Here is a 19,624-nt window from a genome sequence, read left to right as displayed (position 1 = left end):
CATGAGTGCGTCTCCCAAGGGTTTGAGCGGCACTCAGCTCACCTAAGCCTGAAACTAACAAGGCTTGGTTCTTCCCTCCGACACTCAAAGGAAGCGCTAAGGTGAACACAGCATTCGCTGCCTCCAAACTTTTCTGGTCTCTAAGGCTGCATTTTGTTACAGCAGAGACATATTTTCGTTGCCCCTTCAGAATGCACCTTGCAAAAACGGAACGCGAGCCTGGCTGGGTTCTCGGAAGAAGCGAGAGAAAAAAGGCTCAGAAGTTGGCTCCCGTGTGCCCCACGTTCCCCCGAACCTGGCACGGAGGAGGGTCCAAGAAGCTGCCCCTGAGCTGGTTTTGCTCCCGCTGAGCGTCGGAGACGGGACCCAGAGTGCGGCCGCGACTGTCCCCCACCTGCAGGCTGGGTAGGGGCTCAACGGTAGGGACGCGGGCGAGGAAGGAACGCGCATGAGGGAGGAAGGCTGGGAGTCAGAATGGGAAAAGGGAAACGCGGAGCAGCCAGGGAGCAAAGGAGAGAAGGAGCGGTCAGGGTGCGCAGAGGGTGGAGAAAGCCGCTAGGGCAAATTGGGGGCTGGACTAGGCAGCGCCCAGCTTTTAACCTGGGCAGTGGAGGCGGGGGAAGGAACTAAAGAGAAGGGGAGGTGTGTGGGATGGGGTGGGGGGGTTGGAAGCAAATGACATCACAGCAGGTCAGAGAAAAAGGGGCGAGCAGCCTGTGCTAGAGGAGTAAGGCGTTTGGCATTAGGAACTCGAGTCCAGCCTGCCCCGGCAGGGACACCGACGCCCGCAGAGACCATGCAGAGGTCGCCTCTGGAGAAGGCCAGCGTCCTCTCCAAACTTTTTTTCAGGTGAGGGGGTGTCCTGCCGAGTTTTGGAAGGGCACGTGCCCATGAAAGAAGAGGGCGTGTGTGTATGGGCTGGGTTTTGGGGAAAGAAGAATAGCTTTTTTTTTTTTTTTTTTTAAAGATGTGCTATCATTCATTGTTATGGGAGAGAATGTGGGTTTTGTGAACAAAATAGGAAACGTGAAAAAGAGATTAAAGAATAAAGGGAAGCCAATTGTTTGGATAGAGAGCTTTAGCTTAACTGAAGTCTGAACTACTTGGAACTGAAAGTTGCACTTTGGAGACCCAAATGTGCCACTGTGCAAGGGTTTTCTTTAAATTTTCTAAGAAATTAGTGAATGAAAATCTTGTTGATAACAAATACTTCAATTTGGTCTCTTACTGTTGCCACTTAGTGCCTTGGAAACTTAGATGTCTTTGGCATCCTATTCCAAGTGCCGTGTTTGCATGTAGTAGGTGCTCAGAAAACACTTTTTTGGAGGGAGATGTGTGAAGTGGGTAAGATGACCTTAAAGTTCTTATTGTTATGATACTGAGTAAATCTAAGAAGTATTTGCCACCATTCCATTATTTTTTTAAGGATGAAAGCAAATCCTTTGAAATATCTTTTTAAAGAAAAACAAATTCTACAAGTTAAACTTTTTTTTTTTTTTTTTTTTTTTTTTTTTTTAAGAGGGGAAGGAGCAGAGGGAAAGGGAAAATCCCAAGCAGGGCAACACTGGGCTCCATCCCAGACCCTGAGATCATGACCTGAGCTGGAATCAAGAGTCCAGTGCTCAACCAAATGAGCCACCCAGGCACCCCTGCAAGTTACACATTTAAGCGCAGGGTGAGGGGGAGGAGTGGGGGGGAGATCAGAATGATCATGGAAATGTGAAGATACAGGACAGGATACTGAAGTTATGCACAACTGACATGTAATAAATTTTACTCTTATCCTCCTTTGCATGTGATGAGTCATAAAAGCTTGGAACTTCATCTAATGATGTTCTTAAAAATGCAGTCTAAATTCAGAGTCTTAGGCAAAGTGTAATTAGATGTAGCATTTTAAATTTGAGGTGTTCTTTGGATACTGTCTCTACTTTGTTCCTATTACATTATGTGAATGAATGAATGAATAGGTATAGCTCTGTCATGGAATATTACTTGACTCATGATTATCCAGTGAATCAGCATACTTTGTATCAGAGAAGCCAAATATAAATATGCGTGTGTGGGGGGGCGGAAGGGACTCTCTTATCTATGTTTTATTCTCTGCATGCGCAGTAAATGTGGAACTCAGGTGCGAAGGAATGACTCCTGACCATTGATCATCCCTGTGGATAAGAGAGAAGGACTTTACTCTTTAGAATTACCTTTAGTATTTGTTTTCATCACCTTTTGTTACCCCATCTATAAAAATTAGATTATCTGTCCATTTATTTTCCTACTATTTACAAAATCAAAATGCTAATTGTCATAAATTGTAGACTTTTTAGCAGAGCACTTTGAGGAACATAAGTACCAATCAGTCTAAAATGCAGTTTTCAGAAAAATGAATATCCTAGACCTACTTCTAAGTGTTAAGGAACTTTTAATTAATACATTGTTGATTTAAATTAGATCACTGTTACTCTATCAAAATATTTTTTAGCAGATCACCTCATATATTTTAGGATAGTTTAAAAAATGCCTTGTGGTTGATTTATTTAAAAAATGTATTATAATCACTACTGAGTTTGTTAAGAGCATACTCATTCTTGTTCTCCAAACTATTTCATAATAAATTGCTCTAAGAAGAGGTGTATTTTTTAAAAGTTAAGTTTCTACTATTTATGGGAACTGACAGTCACCTAAAATAGCAGTGATTATCAACTTTCTTCTTGGTTTTAATTCTAAAAGGGTAAAAAATTTATTTTCTGCATAGGGTCAGAAATTTACTTTCTGCATTGACCACTACTGCTTTGGAGTCAGGGATTTTACCTTTGCATTCAGACTGTTTTGATTCAGGTTGTTTAGATTGAGCCGTGTGACCTGAGGCAAGTCCCTTAATGTGTGACTTGATCTTTAAAACTTGAGACTAATAGGACCTAAGGCCTAGGGGTTTATCTGTTGAGAAAAATGCATGTAAAGTGGTTAGCCCAGTAAATGTTAGCTAGTTTTATTATCATATTTTTACATTCATTATAATACCAAGCACATTGTTGTTATAAGATCCTCAATTCATCTTTGTTGAATATAATTTTGTGACTATCAATCTGTAAGAATGGGCCTGGATGAGAACTTAATTTAGGTACTATCTCAACTAGAATGGCAGGTTAATTACTTTAGAATTTAACTTTCTGAATATGATCCGTTCAGTTTCAGATTCATCAAAGAGTAAAGCTATTATGGTCTGGATTAGAGATTATATTAAATCCTTCATTGTTCAGGTTTTATTATTAGAAAAGCTAGTAAAGTTTGGGATAATTTTAAGTAGTACTTTCTTAATTTTGCATGGGCTTCACATCAAGTACAAAATTTGAAAGACATCTAAAGTCTTGAATACCTTGAATTGTAGTCATGGCATCCATACCAGGAATCTAGATCAATGCTTGAAGAATTGTCAGAGCCCCACAGAATCCAAGTGCCACAGAGTCTTGTAAAACTGGACAGAGTGGGTGCCTGGGTGGCTCAGTTGGTTAGGCGACTGCCCTCAGCTCAGGTCATGATCCCGGAGTCCTGGGATCGAGTCCTACATGGGGCTCCCTGCTCCACAGGGAGTCTGCTTCTCCCTCTGACCTCCTCTCTCATGCTCTCTCTCACTGTCTCGCTCTCAAATAAATGAATAAAATATAAGAAAAAACCCAAACAACAAAACTGGACGGGTTTCCTGATAAACTCCACAGAGAAATGTCAAATAAGATCAAAGAGTAAGTACAGTAATATTAGGATCTAAGGCCAAGAATTACATAAGTCTCAGTTTAATAATAGAATCATTTAAGATACTTTAATAAGTACTAAATAATTGAAGATACTTTTAAAAAATATTTTATTTGTTTATTTGTCAGAGAGAGAGAGAGAGAGAGCGCGAGCACACAAACAGGGGGAAGCGGAAGGGCAGGTGGTGGGAGAAGCAGGCTCCCCACTGAGTAAGGAGCCCAACCCTGGACTTGATCCCAGAACCCTGGGATCATGACCTGAGCAGAAGGCAGCTGCTTAAATGACTGAGGCACCCAGATGTCCCTAAGATACTTTCATAACTACTAAATACAAAGTAATGAGAGGTTCTTAAACAAACTAGAATTTATGTATTAGAATGGGTATGGTGAATCAAAATAGCTATCAATGAAAACTAAGCTCTCATTCTAAACATTCTGCTTTTGATCAAAATAGTTCAGATTCTTTTTATGAAATTACCTTTAAAAATAGTATATAAGTTTCTTCTCATGGGTATATAGTGGGCCCATTACTTTTTAGCCATTATTTTTAGTTGTAGCTTGCATTAGATTATTAATCCTATTACCCAGACTGGAACTTGCTCTTAAATGACTTATGGCTGTATCTTGAAATCAAATCCACGCTGATAGTATAAAGATTCTTCATCAGAATTTGCTTTGTTAAAGCAAAGTGCTACTTAAGTTTAGGTATTTTCATTAAAAAAAATGTATTGCAAACTTTAGACATTTCCTAATGAAGAGAAACATAAGTGCTTTTTTTTTTTTAAATATAAGTGCTTTGAGCAACAGAAGCATACTTGCAATCAGTTTATAAGAAAGAACCATGAAAATCACAGTTCTGAAGGGGGCCATACTTGTTTGATTAAATAAATTATGGCATATTGTAAAAAAAATACAGTGATTTTGTATTTACATTTCACTACTTGTTGGTAAGGCATGAGGAAATCTAAAATTACGGCAGAATCATAAACATTTTTGCAGTTTGTTGGCAGGCATTTGTAGAACCATTGCAGAGAAAGACCAGTTGGCCATTCAAACAAGGGTCTAGTCTTATCCTGATCAATACACATGCATTATCTCAGGTTTGTCTCTCAGACAAAGTTGAACCTCTGCAGATCAGAAGACATAGATGCATGAAACAAAAGGCCAACATGAAACACACAATTCATCTTGAGATGTCCAGCTGCCAAGGAGGCCTGAATACCATGAGTCCATCTAGTCAGTCTGTGTACAGATGTCTTCCAGTGAGGATGACCCAGGGTTTCCTTATGCTCTCTTGGCTTTGTCTCCCAGAGGAATTGAAGGAGACCACTTTTGGAACAGACACCTCTTTCTCTTGGACAGTGTTGTCTGAACACTGTCAAATGTTGACTCCCTACATCAGTCCTTGACTATCCTTTTCTATCCATCCACCTTTTGCCGATCATGTATAATACAGTTCAGATTTTCCAACCTGGGTTGTGTCATTCTTGATTGATTTAACTTTCTGAATTCTAAAATTATCTCTTTCGTGTAATATGACTGAAACTGAAGTTATATATGTATATTAATATGTAAAATATATGTATATATAATTAAATTCCTTTTAATTTTGCTTGTTTAAAAAATCCCCCCCCTTTTTTTTTTTGAGATTTTGTTTATCTATTTGACAGAGATCACAAGTAGACAGAGAGAGGCAGGCAGTGAGAGGGGGAAGCAGGCTCCCCACCGAGCAGAGAGCCCTATGGGGGGCTCGATCCCAGGACCCAGAGATCATGACCCCAGTGGAAAGCAGAGGCTCAACACACTGAGCCACCCAGGTGCCTCTCCTCCTTGGTTTTGAAGTGTATTTCAGTGGTTCAAATTATTACTTACTTGACAGTCCAGGAGTATTCTTATACACTTAAAAATGCATAGAAGGGGCACCTGGGTGACTCAGTGGGTTAAGCCTCTACCTTCAGCTCAGGTCATGATCTCAGGGTCCTGAGATCCATCCCCACATCCAGCTCTCTGCTGGCATATTGTAAATCACGGTTTTCCAGTTTTCCGTTTGTGTTTTGTGGGAGGAAGTAGGACTTAGTATGGTAATATTCAGTGCATAAATGTTCAAACTTGTTTAAAAGGCCCTTAAAGGAGCACCACTGTAAGATGTATTATTATTGTTAGTGTTGTTTCACAGGAACCTGTAATTTCAGTGCGATACAGTTACAATATAAGTATAGGATTGCGAAACCATCAGGAAAGGGTGTTAACCATTTAGCATGCAGCTATATGTTGTTTGTTAAATTTTTAAAAACACCTCTGACTCAGCAGCAATTTTGGCACTTTTGATTCCACGGATTCCTGACGCATCTGTGTAAAGCACGTCCCTGGAACCGAATCCCGGAGCTGTAATGAGGTCAAGAGGGGAAAATAGATTACAATGGAGGTCTCGTTGTGGACCCTACCTGAAGGTGTGTTGTATCCAAAACGTTAAGTACTTTATCGCCAGAGCAAAACATTACCATTTCAGAGGTTTCTCACCAGCTCTGGAAGAATTTACCTGGTAGTTGTTTTAGAGGGAAATTAGCATTACAAAGTGGCTTAACTATTGAGTTTTGTGTCAGCCCGGAGCTTAGGCTTCTTTTAGCAAGGAACCTGTAAAAATTCAATTAGATTGTTCTGTGTAGAGAATGAATATATTTCTTACAGAGCTCTGAAAGATCTGGCTTTCGCAGCTGTTTCCAAGTGGCAAGGCTTGTGAAGGTTGCTATTCTCTTTGCAGCTCCGTTAGCTTATTACTGTCTTTTAACATCAATGATGATTTTCTAACTATAAAGCCCTGGATGTCAGGACCTTCTATGACTTGTTTAATATAGTATTCAGACCACAGCATGTAATGGTTTAATAAATATTTCTTTGTGATGATGGTGATTCCATGGTGATCAACCTGAGAGGCTTATAGGTACTGTACACTCAACAGTTTTGTAATGCACCACTGTTCTGATAAAAAGGGGTCAATGCAAGCAGGGCCATGGACAGATTTTTTATTGCCCAGAACAATTATTCTGTCAAATGTTTTTTGTGTCCCTTTATGGCCAGGTCTTAGCCTTTCTGGGGAAGACTGCTTGGTTGTTCCTTGCTTATGGGATAAGGAAATGATTTAAAGGTTTCTGCTAAGTCCTTATTGTTAGGATTCTCAGCCCTGAAACTGGTTTTTACTCTGGTATAATCAGAGAAATCTCCCAGAGGTTGCTACAAGGAGCTGAATCAGAACAGTACTTCCTTTGTAGGTTCATTCATTCACCACCTTCTGTATGCTACGCAGGACGTTAATAGAGTTGAGATGAACAAGAAAGAAATTGGTGTTGCCTTAGTGGAATGAATTCTCTGAAACCCAGAGTCACAGAGGCTTGTAAAAACACTCCGTGGCACATCCAGTCCAGTCTAAGGCTGGTTAAGGAAGGCTTGCTGGAGAAGTGACTCCTGAGTTGACACCTAAAGGAGATTGTCCAGAGAGGGCGGGGATGCATTAGGAAAAATGTAAACATGGAAGCAGCAGACTTTGTATAGGACTGTCAGCAAGAGGGAGCATGACACCTTCAAAGAATTCAGAGACTTTCCCTGTGACTGGAACATAAGATAAGTGACAGATTTGTGGGAGATGCATCTGAAATTCTAGTCAGGCCTGATTAAAAGGGACTTGGTGAGCTTCATTTGGGCTTTATCATATAGGAATGAAAAGCCATGGATTTCAAGAAGAGTGACATGACTGTTGCAGTTTTGCCAAGGAAATAGGGGGCTGCAGGGATAGAAAGATGAATTTGAAAGACATAGTGGGGGGGGTGTGCACATGGCTGGCTCAGTTAATTAGAGCATGTGACTCTTGATTTTAGGGTCATGATTTCTAGCCCCATATTGGGTGTAGAGATTGCTTAAAAGTAAAAAAATCTTAGGAATAAAAAAGAGAAAAAGACATTTGGGAGCAGAAGTAGGCTTGGCAATAGATTAGAAGCGGAAGGTGAAGGATAGAGAAGCATCAAGGATAATGTCTAGATGTGCTGTCTTGGGTAATGAGGGGATGAAATGTGCTGGTGAGGAGATTGGGAAAAGGCTTGGGGGTGGGGGATGGAGGTCTAGTGGACCCTCTGCTCCCTTTTAAACTTAAAAAAGAAAATGATACATATGGCTCAAGGCCAGGTAATAAGACTATTTGAAAATATCGTAAAGTGATTTCCAGCTTGAGGTAAGAAAATTAAGAAGTCTGAAGTGACAGGATTATAAATACTGTCCTCGTGCTGTTCAGTAAAAAGTCCAGGACAGTGTCCAGGGAAGGATTTAGAGTGGCTCCTTGTTTGTCTTTATTGTGCTATGGAGTCACCTTGAGAGTGTGAGGAGTCAGCAGCTGTGTTCTAGGGATGGCAGGAGGTAAGATTTACTTAGATATTCTACCTCCCCCCCCTCCAAACCCACTGACTCAGGTGGGGTGTGAAGTGCCTCCATCTCACTGAAGGTTCACTTCTTTCAGTGGTTTTTACATATTTGATTTCTAAGATCATAGACATTCAGGGAGGTATGAAAATCGGCTGGGGCTGCAGGTCCTGTCTGCAGTGACTGAGTAAATAAAAGCACACCTACTAGCATGAAATATTTTGTGTTTGTGTTAACAAAAGATTCTCATTCCTCTGGAAAAGATCAGGTATCATTGTTTCGTGTTCAAACTTTGAGCCTGTTAAAATACACAGAGCTTTCTTAACACTGCCTACCGAGCTTCTACCCAATGTCATCCCCCCATTCCCCCCACTCCCCCAAATGCCTAGTGATTTTCTCAAAGTTCTTAATTTGAAAGAGAGACCCACAAATTCCATCTTGTACCAGTCAGGTCATTATGTGAAAATGAAGCTGAAAAGGCAGAATCCCAGATGTCTGACAGCTGTGTTTAGAAGAAGTTCAAGGCCAGAGTTTGGAGGCCAGTGTTGGTTGTGGGAGCAACAAAAGAATAATCTCCTACTGGTGGGGTTTACCAGTCCTACTTCTAGAGGAAGTATCTTGGAGAAACTATATAGGAAGCTCTCTACACATCTTGTTTATTTTAAACATCCTTATAAACTCTGGAAAATAGAGCTAACAAAGCTTCACGTTCTCAACCCAGGTTCATTGCTATACTTTATTATTTATTTATTTATTTAAAATAGTTTCTATGCCTAATGCAGAGGCCAATGCAGGGCCCAATGTGGGCCTTGAACTCACAACCCTGAGATGGAGACCTGGGCCAAAATCAAGAGTTGGATACCTAACCGACTAAGCCACCCAGGAGCCCCAAGTTCATTGCTATTCTTTAGATTAGAGTTTGGCAAACTTTTCCTGTAAAGGTCCAGGTAGTAAATATTTTCAATGCTGTGGGCCATGTGCTTTTTTTCATTGTGGAAAAGCAGCCAGAGACAATATGCAAACAAGTGGGCATGGCTGTGTTCCAATAAAACTTCATTTATGGGCCCTGAAATTTGAATTTCATGTAGTTTTTCTTCTTTACTTTTTTTTCTTTTTAAAGATTTTATTTATTTATTTATTTATTTGTCAGAGAGCAAGAGAGAGAGAGAGTGCGTGCACAAGCAGGTAGAGTGGCAGGTAGAGGCGGAGAGAGAAGCAGGCTCCTGTCAAGCAAGGAGCCCAATGTGGGACTCGATTCCAGGACCCTGGCATCATGACCTGAGCCAAAGGCAGCGGTTTAACCATCTGAGCCACCCAGGTGTCCCTCATAGTTTTCACCTATAATTTTCAACAGTTAGACATTAGGTATTTACATAATGTCACAACATATTCTTTTAAAAAAAAAGTCTATTGCAAGAAGCTTCAAAATGTAATGTACAGCTTTAAAATTACTTAAAGATCTAGAAAAAGTTTCTAAGGCTCGTATATAATTCATATTATTGTTATTCAGTAATTGAGTAATTTTAAAGGGAAAATTTGTGAAACACACAAATTTTAAAAGTGAAGCAAAATGGTCTTTTCCGAAGAGGAAAATAGTATCTTAACAGCTATTAATTTCTCAGAATAGTTTTTTCTCTTGGGAACCTGTTGACCATTTCTTCTTGACTTCCTGTTTGCCTAAGCACCTTTTAATGTGTCCTTCAAGGCAGAAGCTCTTATCCATTTTTTTGGTACTAGGCATCTGTCTGACTCCTTGACCTAATAGGCCCTTAAGATACATTTGTTAAGTGAATAAAACTTGACTAATTCAGTTTATAGATATACTTCTAAAATTTAATTTTTGATGGAAATGTAAAAATTTACTTGTACACATGGACATTAAACTTTGATATTCTGAAGATAAAATGTCTAATTTTGAATAAAAATATTAGTTGTTTTTACCAAATGTGTTCTGAAGTATTACATGAAATAGGAAAATCAGTTTCCTTTGTTTTCTTGTGTAATGTATGGCACTTTATAGGAAAATTCCAGCTTAGTAAACTATCATTTTTCTTCAGGAGATCGATGATGACCAACTTTGCTATAGACAGACTTTTCCCCTGAAGTATTTTATTCTTCAGATCTCATGTTAGTCTTCTGTGTGTCTGACAGTTTAATTTTAAATCAGGTTATTAAAATGACTATTTCCAAAATGTCTTCCTAAATGTATGTAACACAATTTAGAGGACCTTTAATTCATTTTAGTCTTGAACCTCTAAATACATTTTTCAACAGAATAATAAGCAGGCTAATGAATATTTGTTACCAAAAGTACTTCTTTCAACTCAAAGATAGGGTTGACTTCTAAAAACTCATATTAGCTTTTTTTCTACCCCTTCCATCTGATATTTAATAGGGTTACTCTATTTTATCCAGAAAAGTCAATGTATAGCTGGTATATATGCTCTGTGAATGAAAGTACACAACACAAATAAATCCCCCATGGGTTAATATGATTCTAGAGTCAACTGGGACCAACATCATTAAAACAATTAGACATTAGGTATTTATATAAATCAGTTAATTGAGAGCATAAAATATAAAAAGAGTGAGAGAGGCAAACCAAGAAACAGACTCTTCACTATTGAGGATAAACTGATGGCTACCCAAGGGGAGATGGGGGGAGGGATGGGTTAGAAAGGTGATGGAGATTGAGGAGGACACTTGGGATGAACACTGGGTGTTGTATGTAAGTGATGAATCACTGTATTGTATATCTGAAATGAATATTTACACAGTATGTTAACAACCTGGACTTTAAATAAAAACTTTAAAAAGTATGTATATGCTTATAATGAGATCCAAAATTGTATTCACATATTGAAGAATTTATAAACTGATGGAATTAAAGCTCAGAAGTAGCTTTAATCAGAACTAAGTTTTATGTAGTGGAATTTTATTAGAAGGACAATCACTATAAAATGAACTAATTAATGTAAAAATAATAACTTTGAAATGTCTATGTGATTGTCAAGTCATTCATCCTTGAACACATATATGTATTTATTTAACATAAATATTGAGTGTCTGGTATGTTCCAGGAATATAGTACTTTGAATTAGAACACATCAAAACTTATTATACATTCTAATTATTCTTCTTTTATGTTTGTATTTTTTATATAAAATATAGAATTTTTACATAAAATTCTATATATAAAACATAAGAAAGAATTTTTATGTTTATATTTTTACTGATGCAGTTGTTTTCCCTTTGGAGCACAGATATCATCTATACATCTTTCCCTTGCCCCGTTTAATGAAGGAAACTTAAATATTTTATTGATTTATAAAATTGACTGAATAAAGATCATCTCACATAATAGAATTAACTTGAAGTCAACAGTACAATTCCTTGACAACAAAAATTGATGCATTTTTTATAATTTAAAAAAATTTCCTATGAAATAGAAACTTAAGGTGATTACATTTAGAAATGTATATTGGAATTTTTTTTTTTAAGATTTTATTTGATAGAGTGAGAGAGCACAAGCAAGGGGAACAGCAGAGGGAGAGAGAAGCTGGTGCTTGATGCGGGGCTCAGGGCTCAGGGCTTGCAGAACCCTGGGATCAGGACCTGAGCCAAAGGTAGATGCTTAACTGACTGAGCCACCCCAGGTGCCCCTGTATGTCAGATTTAATCCTTGAACAGAATGTTTGGATCCCTTGAGGTATTAAGTTGGTAATTTGGCAGCCTTTTTGAACTCATGTAAACTTTTGCTGACTCAGTTGTTTTGTTTTGTTTTGTTTTTTAATGATTTCATTTATTTATTAGAGGGAGAAAGAGAGAGAATGTGTGCATGCACAGATGGGCACATGTATGCAGGTTTGGGGGTGGGAGTTGGGGGGGGTGGAGCAGAGGGGAAGGGAGAGGGAAAAGGAGAGAATACCAAGCAGACTCTGCACTGAGCACATAACCCAATGTGGAGCTCGGTTTCAGAATGCTGAGATCACAACCTGAGCAAAACCAAGAGTCAGAGGATGCTTAACTGACTGAGCCATCCAGGTGCCCCTGATTTAATTGTTTTTGCTGCTGTTAAGGGTATCGACACAACTCATGGCTTTCCCAAGTCACACTCTGTCACACTAGCCACAATTACTGCAGGACAGAGTCAAATTCTGGGATTAGGAGATATGTATAAGTTATTATGAAAAAAACAATGAGCATCAAATCTGCTGCTTCTGGAAATTTGATCGAAGTTTAGTTATTCTGTTGAAAGAGAAATCTAACTAGAAATGAGATAAAGAAATTCTTAAGGTGAATACATGTGCTCTGAAAATTAGGGGCCTCTTCATAATTAACAATATTTGTATAGCTTTAGGGAAGTGCTTATCAGACTGCCCTGCCAAATACCTGCTTTAAAAAATATTGACCTATTAATAAATGGATTATTAATTAAATTAACTATCAATTAAGTAAACTTAAATTAAGATAGAAATACCACGTCAAATACGCAGATTCCTAGATCTCACTCTGTCCTTACTAAGTCACAATCTCTGGGAGAGGGCAACCACATTTTTCTCAACATTCTAGGTGATTCTTCTTGTCTACTAAAATCTGGAACCCCTAGGTCAGTCTTAAGAAACTTTTTAAATGGCCTGACTACTGCTTCTCAACCTTAGTAAAAGATTGGAAAACTATAGATTTGAGGACAAACAACGGGATTCTACCACATAATCATAAAATGAGGGATATGGAGGTGATTCCATCTTCTCCCAGCTCCAAGAAACTTCTCTCTCTCAACATTCCTCTTCCAACCTTAGTGTCCAAGGGAAGAGGATTTTGAAGTTATTGACATTTTTTCAGTAAATTAACAACAGAAACATAGATACAATTTAATGTGCCACAGAATTCAAAATTTCCTCTCGCATAGTTATTGAGACATCTGTACTTTGGTCTCCCACTACCTCCTAACATATTTCTAAGCACTTTCAAGGTACCAGGGATTGTCTATAGTACCTCAGTGAATTCTTCAATTCCAAACAGATTCTACATCTAAGAAATATGTGGTTTAGAAAGATTACGAAGAGTTTATACAAGGTCACCCAGCTAATTACTGTGAAATCAAGATGTTTATTTATATTGGTCTAAATCCAGAGCTCTGGATATACTGCTCTTAACCAGTACAACACACTATCCAAAAGCCTAGAATGGAGTTGGTGAATTTAATAATTTCACTTCATTCTTATATAGATTTTCTTAATTTTCTTGCCTCTAAAATTTATTATTTTTGATATAAGCATTATAAATAATGTCATTTAAATAAGGCATTAGACTCTATTCTTCTTGGAAGTTCCAGAAACATGCCTTCCCACTAGGTGCATGTGACAAGCTGCTTGGGATGAAGATGAGAGGATGGAGAGGGGTGAAAGGGCATTGTCTTATCTTGGGTTAATGGTGTCTTCAAAATTCCAAAGGTCCCATTGGAGAATGAAAGATGTGATCAGCCAAAAAGCGTGCCACTAGCCAACCATTATCACATGGGAACACCTCAGTTGTACAAAACCAGACTGCACTTCTTATGCTGATTTGTTCCATCCAGGTACTAGCCATCACCCTTCATTGTTTTTGTTTTCCAATCCACCTTCCTGTCATTTTCCACTTCCACGCACCTGCTACTCCAGGCTTCCTGGCGAGTTTTGCTTCCACTCTTCACATTACCAACTTCAGCCCTCACCTGCATCCCCAGTTCAGTCCGTTCAGTGTTCCCCTCCTTGGGGTCCAGCTGTGATCACCAAGCCCTAGATGTTCATCATTTTTGTCTTCTGTTTCTCTCTGTGTACTCTTATTCTGTTTCTTTGGATTGAAGGAAGAGGCAGAGAGACCCGTCAGATGGTTCTTCAGCATGAAGTTTGACACTTTGTTTTAAGTAAGTGTCAGATTTTCCTACTTATGGTGGTTATGGAACCTACTTATAGGTTCATAAATGAATCCCAGCTTGCAAATGGAATCTCCCATGAAAATAAATATATGCAATATATGCAAATAAAAGTGACAATGTAAGACAACGACTCTTCCATTAACACAAAGATACAGTTAATTTCTTGCTCCCAAATAAAGGTTGAAATGATTATATAAAATTTATGCATTATTTTCTTTGTCCCATATGTTTGCTTTATGCACAATGTTTCTGAAATTGAGATGCCTCTTACAACTGATGTCAAAGGAAACTTGTTTCCAAGGAAACTTGGAAACTTAGCAATATATTGAAGGTATATATTCCTGTGACCTCAGTTGAATTATTTGTACTCTTTGCACCTCACAAGGTTGACTTTTACTTAAATTTAGTTTCTTGCTTGCAATTTCTTGAGAAAGATTACTCTGTGGTTTAGTTTTGAAAGGAACAGTTAATATTTAGTGTGAAGTTTGTCAGCCCAGACTCTATAATTAAAGTTGAAGTTGCCCAACCTCAGCACTTCACTGTGCCTCAAAATTATCTTGCCTGTCCTACAGGAGGCTCTGTTATGAATGCAGCTTGTCACTGTAACCCTCTTCATAGCTGTGAGTAGCCAAGAGTGAATCAAAAGAATATTTTTATTTTTTTAAGATTTTATTTATTTGACAGACAGAGATCACAAGTAGGCAGAGAGGCAGGCAGAGAGAGAGAGAGGAGGAAGCAGGCTCTCCGAGGAGCAGAGAGCCCGATGCGGGGCTCGATCCCAGGACCCTGGGATCATGACCTGAGCTGAAGGCAGAGGCTTTAACCCACTGAGCCACCCAGGCACCCCCAAAAGAATATTTTTGATCTGAATGTGAAAAGCCTTAGAATAAAACTTAGATTATGATAATAAATAGAAAGGAATAGGTAATTGCCTAAGTGTTTAATATTGAAAATTTCTTTTAAAAAGGATTTTTTTAAAAAGATTTTTTTATTTATTCACCTGACAGAGAGAGATCACAAGTAGGCAGAGAGGTAGGCAGAAAGAGAAAGAGAGAGAGGGAAGCAGGCTCACTGCTGAGCAGAGAGCCCGATGTGGGACTTGATACCAGGACCCTGAGATCATGACCTGAGCCAAAGGCAGAGGCTTAACCCACTGAGCCACCCAGGCACCTGGATTTTTAATGTAGTAATTCTTTTTGGAAAGGCTAGTACTAAATTGATGGTGAGTTTTATAATCAATTTCACTGTATTGTGGTATAAACATGATAAAGTACTGTAAAACCATGATGATAGCTGATGTGGCTTGTTAGTATTCCCTGGAGATTGCACAATTCTGTTAGTGCTTGTGTGAGCAGGAATGCAGGGATATGGTGGGCTTGGCCCACCTGAGCTTGGCCCACGTGCATCCATAGTGACACGCTCACTTCTGAAGTGTGAAAATAACCAATGGCAGATGATAATATTTTAAAATATGTGCAAAGAGATGACAGGGGAACCCTTCCTCCAGAGTGGACCCTGAATGAGTTGGCCTGACTGTCCAGGAACACGTTTGGATGAATCCAGTAGGCTAAAATTTTCATATAATACATACAATAATGTGTGATGTTTTTAACTCCTATTTTTAAAATAGTTAAACATTTTAAAACATTGACACCTCAAATCAACAGTTGGTGAGCTCCTCGAAGTATTTCTGGGGACTACCAGATGGTGGGGCCCACAGTTTGAAGACATTGACACCTCAGATCAACAGATGGTGAGCTCCTTGAAGTATTTCTGGGGACTACCAGATGGTGGGGCCCACAGTTTGAAGATCACAGGGCTAGTGTTCCCTCCTGTAATTGTTGTTTTTGACCTTCTCCTGAGTTTCTTAGTTCACCCACTCCATACTCTGATAAAATAATCTCACATTCTACTTTGTGTCTAATCCTTATTGTCAACTCCTAGGTGGCAATATATAGTGGAAGAAGATGTACTTTGGAGTCAGACAAACCTGGTTGGAATCCTTACTTTGTAACTTATTAACAGTGTGATCTTGGGCAATTTACTTATCTTCCGATGATGATATTATGCTCATCAGTACAATCACTTGTCCTCATTTAACACAGCTCAGCATTCATATGATATCTAACATTCATTGAGTGTTTACTGTGTGTATTAGTCAGGGTCAGAGATGTCAGAGAAACAGACCAATAGGATATACATGTGTATATACATATGATTTATTCTAAGAATTGGCTCAGGTGATTATGAAGGCTGGCAAGTGCAAAATCTGTAGGGTAGGCTGTTAGACTGGAGACCCAGGAGAGCTGATGTTCCCGGGTTATTCTGAAGGCAGTACATGGGGCAATTCTCTTTTGCTTTGGGTGGCCAGCCTTTTGTTCTGTTCAGGCCTTCAACCGACCAAATGAGACCCACCAACATTCTAGAGGGCAATCTGCTTTTCCCAGAGTTCACTATTTAAATATAAATCTCATTCAAAAACACCCTCTAAGTTAACACATGAAATTAAGTACTGTCCATATATTAAATGACAGCGAGTAATGCCAGACAGGGAGTACATCTTTAATAAATGGTAAAGACTGCCATCAGCATGATTATTATAGTTAATCCTTATTCATCTTCACTGCCAGGCTTTAAGAAAATACCTTTCTTCTCTAAGTTTAACCCTTCTCTTTTGTGAATGAGGCCCAGTGAATTCTCTAAATTATGGAGGTTGCATTCTCCCAAATGCTCCTGCCTGATTCCACATCTGCACCCTGTACTTTGCCATTGGCTTTTATCTCCAACTTTTAACCTTATCTTAAAACCTCAGAGTATCTCCTTTGTTCACTTGTCCCTTTGCATGCACTGTCCTAACATGGAGTTTTTCTGTTGCTGGGGGCCAGGGTATTAGTTTGCTAGAGCTGCTACAGCAAGGCACCAAAAACTGGGCAGTTTAAATCACAGACATTTATTGTCTTAAAATTCTAAATTTGAAAAGTCCAAGATCAAGTTGTCAGCAAGTTTGGTTTCTTCTGAGGCTCTGAAGGGGAATCTGTGCTGTGCTTCTCCCCGAGCTTCTGGTGATTGGCTGGCACTCTTGGCATTCTCTAACTTGAAGAGGCCTCACTTTGACCTGTGCCCTCATCTTCATGTGGCATTCTATTGGTGTCTCTGTCTCTGTGTTCAAATCTCCCTTTTTAAAAGAAGGGCACCATTTGTATTGGGTCAGGGTCCACTCTGCATGAACTCATTTTTACATGATCACCTCTGTAAAGATCCTATCACCAAATAAGGCCACATTTTGAGATATTGAGAGCTAGGATTCCAACATATCTTTTTTGGGGGAATACAATTCAATTCCCAGTAGTAACAGTGGTCAGAACAGAATGAAATAGAGAAGCAATTTGAAACTGTAAAATGTAATACACATAAGGAGTTATACTTGTTTATGAATCTTTTTTAAAAAGTTGTATGTATTTCATCTTTCATGTACAGAAATGACATGGAGATAATGGAGAAAATGGAGAAGATGACGTGATTGTCAAGGAAGGTAGAATAAAAGGGACCATTTGCTCCTAGTAGAGTGAAGAATTACTTTCCATTTATGAAACTTTGGTACATCTCCATTAAGAATAAACAGAATGAAGGTCAGATATTTGGAAGAATGTTTGGTAATGAAAGGTGTTAAATATGAAAATATTTTATTGAGAATTAAATAATTTGGGCTAGAATTTTTAAGATTATTGGCTTAGGTTATGACTCAGAAATCTTTTTCAAGAATGGTCACTAAGCCAGCCCTAACATTTGAGTATATATCATATGAGGATATAGACCCCTTGACATTTGCATTGCATTTACCATACACTTTAAAAATGTATTGACCTTGTTTTTGACTTTTAATTCATTTGTTGTTTATTTTAATTTGTTTGTTTCTTATTTTAAGATTTTATTTATTTATTTGACAGATCACAAGTAGGCAGAGAGTCAGGCAGAGAGAGAGGGGGAAGCAGGCTCCCCACCAAATGAAAAGCCCGATGTGGGGCTCGATCCCAGGACTCTGAAATCATGACCTAAGCCAAAGTCAGAGGCTTAACCCACTGAGCCACCCAGGAGCCCCCTTTTAATACATTTGAACAGATGTATTGGCTGAACTGCACTTATTTGCAGTCATATCAGTGTCCTCAGATGGGCTATACACATCCCATCTTTGAGTAATTAGTTAATACCTTAACTTATTCTATTTGTTGTTGTCCTAACACTGAAGAAGAAAACGGAGATATAAAGATTTATATGACACTTACATTGTTCAAGAAGTCTGTCTTATAAGGAAAATAAACTAGCAAACACAGTATAATGTAACATTAATTTAACAATTTTGAAAATAATTATTGAAAGTTATGCACTGTATGATAGGTGGAGGGGATACAGCAGAAAAAGAAAAAATCTATAAGGTCTTTGCCCTCATGGAGCTGACAGTGCAGTGTGTTTGGAGACTGGGGATTTTAGATGAGTAAACAGACAATTTGTGGTTACGGCATAGGTGGAGGAAGTACAGGCGAGAATAGAGCACACAGGAAGAAAATTAAACCTGGATTGCAGAAAGGCTCATGCATACATAATATATATGAAACTATTTCAGTGCATTTGAATTTTCTTGGAAATAGAGGTCAGATTTTATTTCAAGGAATTTATTAATTTTTCTTCAGGGTAAGCTGGCACCTAGGTTGGTATTGGTATAAAACCAGAAAATGCCCTGTTAGGTGATGAGAGTAGGAGAATCCTTTCAAAAATTCAGAGCCCTCTTATTACCAATGGTTTCATCCAGTGAGAACCCTTGCAGAGTTCAAAAGGAAGAGAATCTGGCTCGGTATTTCCTTGAAAGTTCATTTTCCTAAAGTGCATGTGGAAGCAAGAAATCATGACATTTTAAGATCACAGTAATTCCTAAATGCCTATAAAATGAGTTTCGCTTAACTATCATGATTTGTTTTATGATTTGTGTTTTCAGTGACCTGATTGGAAAGGTGACCATTTTGAACTCTTAACTTGCTTATTAGGATCAGTTAATAATTCAGGCATCTATTATTGTGTGTTTTACTATTGGGGAGAGAAAAGCTACGCAGGGTGTCGACCTTTATTTACCTATATGTTTCTTATATGATAAAAGATGTAAATATTAAGCGAGGGGGATTTAAAGTAAGACTCTTACAGTAGAGTTTTATTTCCTTGGTCATCCTTGAACCACTGGCTGTCTCCATGCCTTGCCTCTGTCAGGCTCCTTTATTTCTGGGATTCACAGTGAAGCAAGGGTGAGGTTATAGCCACCTCTCCTCCTCCCTGAACCTCTCAGGAGTTTGATTGTCAGTATCTTCTGCCTGCCTCCCCACAGGAATATCTAAGAAAATGAGAAATAGCATTAGCATTGCTCCACAACCTTAGGAACGGGATCTAAAATTTAAATCTTGAGTTATGCAATGTGTCACCAAAGGGAGAAGACATAGAGAGGATGCTAAATTTACCGTTCAGTGCTATAATTTGAATAATAAATATTTGAAATAGCAATAGAAGC

At 38.6% G+C, this 19,624-nt stretch overlaps 1 protein-coding gene across 1 annotated transcript in view; it reads left to right on the top strand.

Annotated features, from left to right (window-relative positions):
* The first annotated feature begins 681 nt into the window (after positions 1-681).
* Positions 682-19,624, top strand: part of CFTR (CF transmembrane conductance regulator) — a 162,929-nt gene continuing 143,986 nt past the window's right edge. Inside the window, exon 1 of the mRNA XM_032870720.1 lies at positions 682-849. Within this exon, the coding sequence (XP_032726611.1) occupies positions 797-849 (53 nt within the window). The 5' untranslated portion in view covers positions 682-796. The remainder of the gene's footprint in view (positions 850-19,624) is intronic.

Source organism: Lontra canadensis, unplaced genomic scaffold (assembly GCF_010015895.1).
Source record: "Lontra canadensis isolate GAN:19392208 unplaced genomic scaffold, GSC_riverotter_1.0 scaffold2, whole genome shotgun sequence".
Taxonomy (NCBI): Eukaryota; Metazoa; Chordata; class Mammalia; order Carnivora; family Mustelidae; genus Lontra; species Lontra canadensis.
Note: the sequence above shows the minus strand (reverse complement) of the source record. Positions and strands in the feature narration are given on the sequence as shown.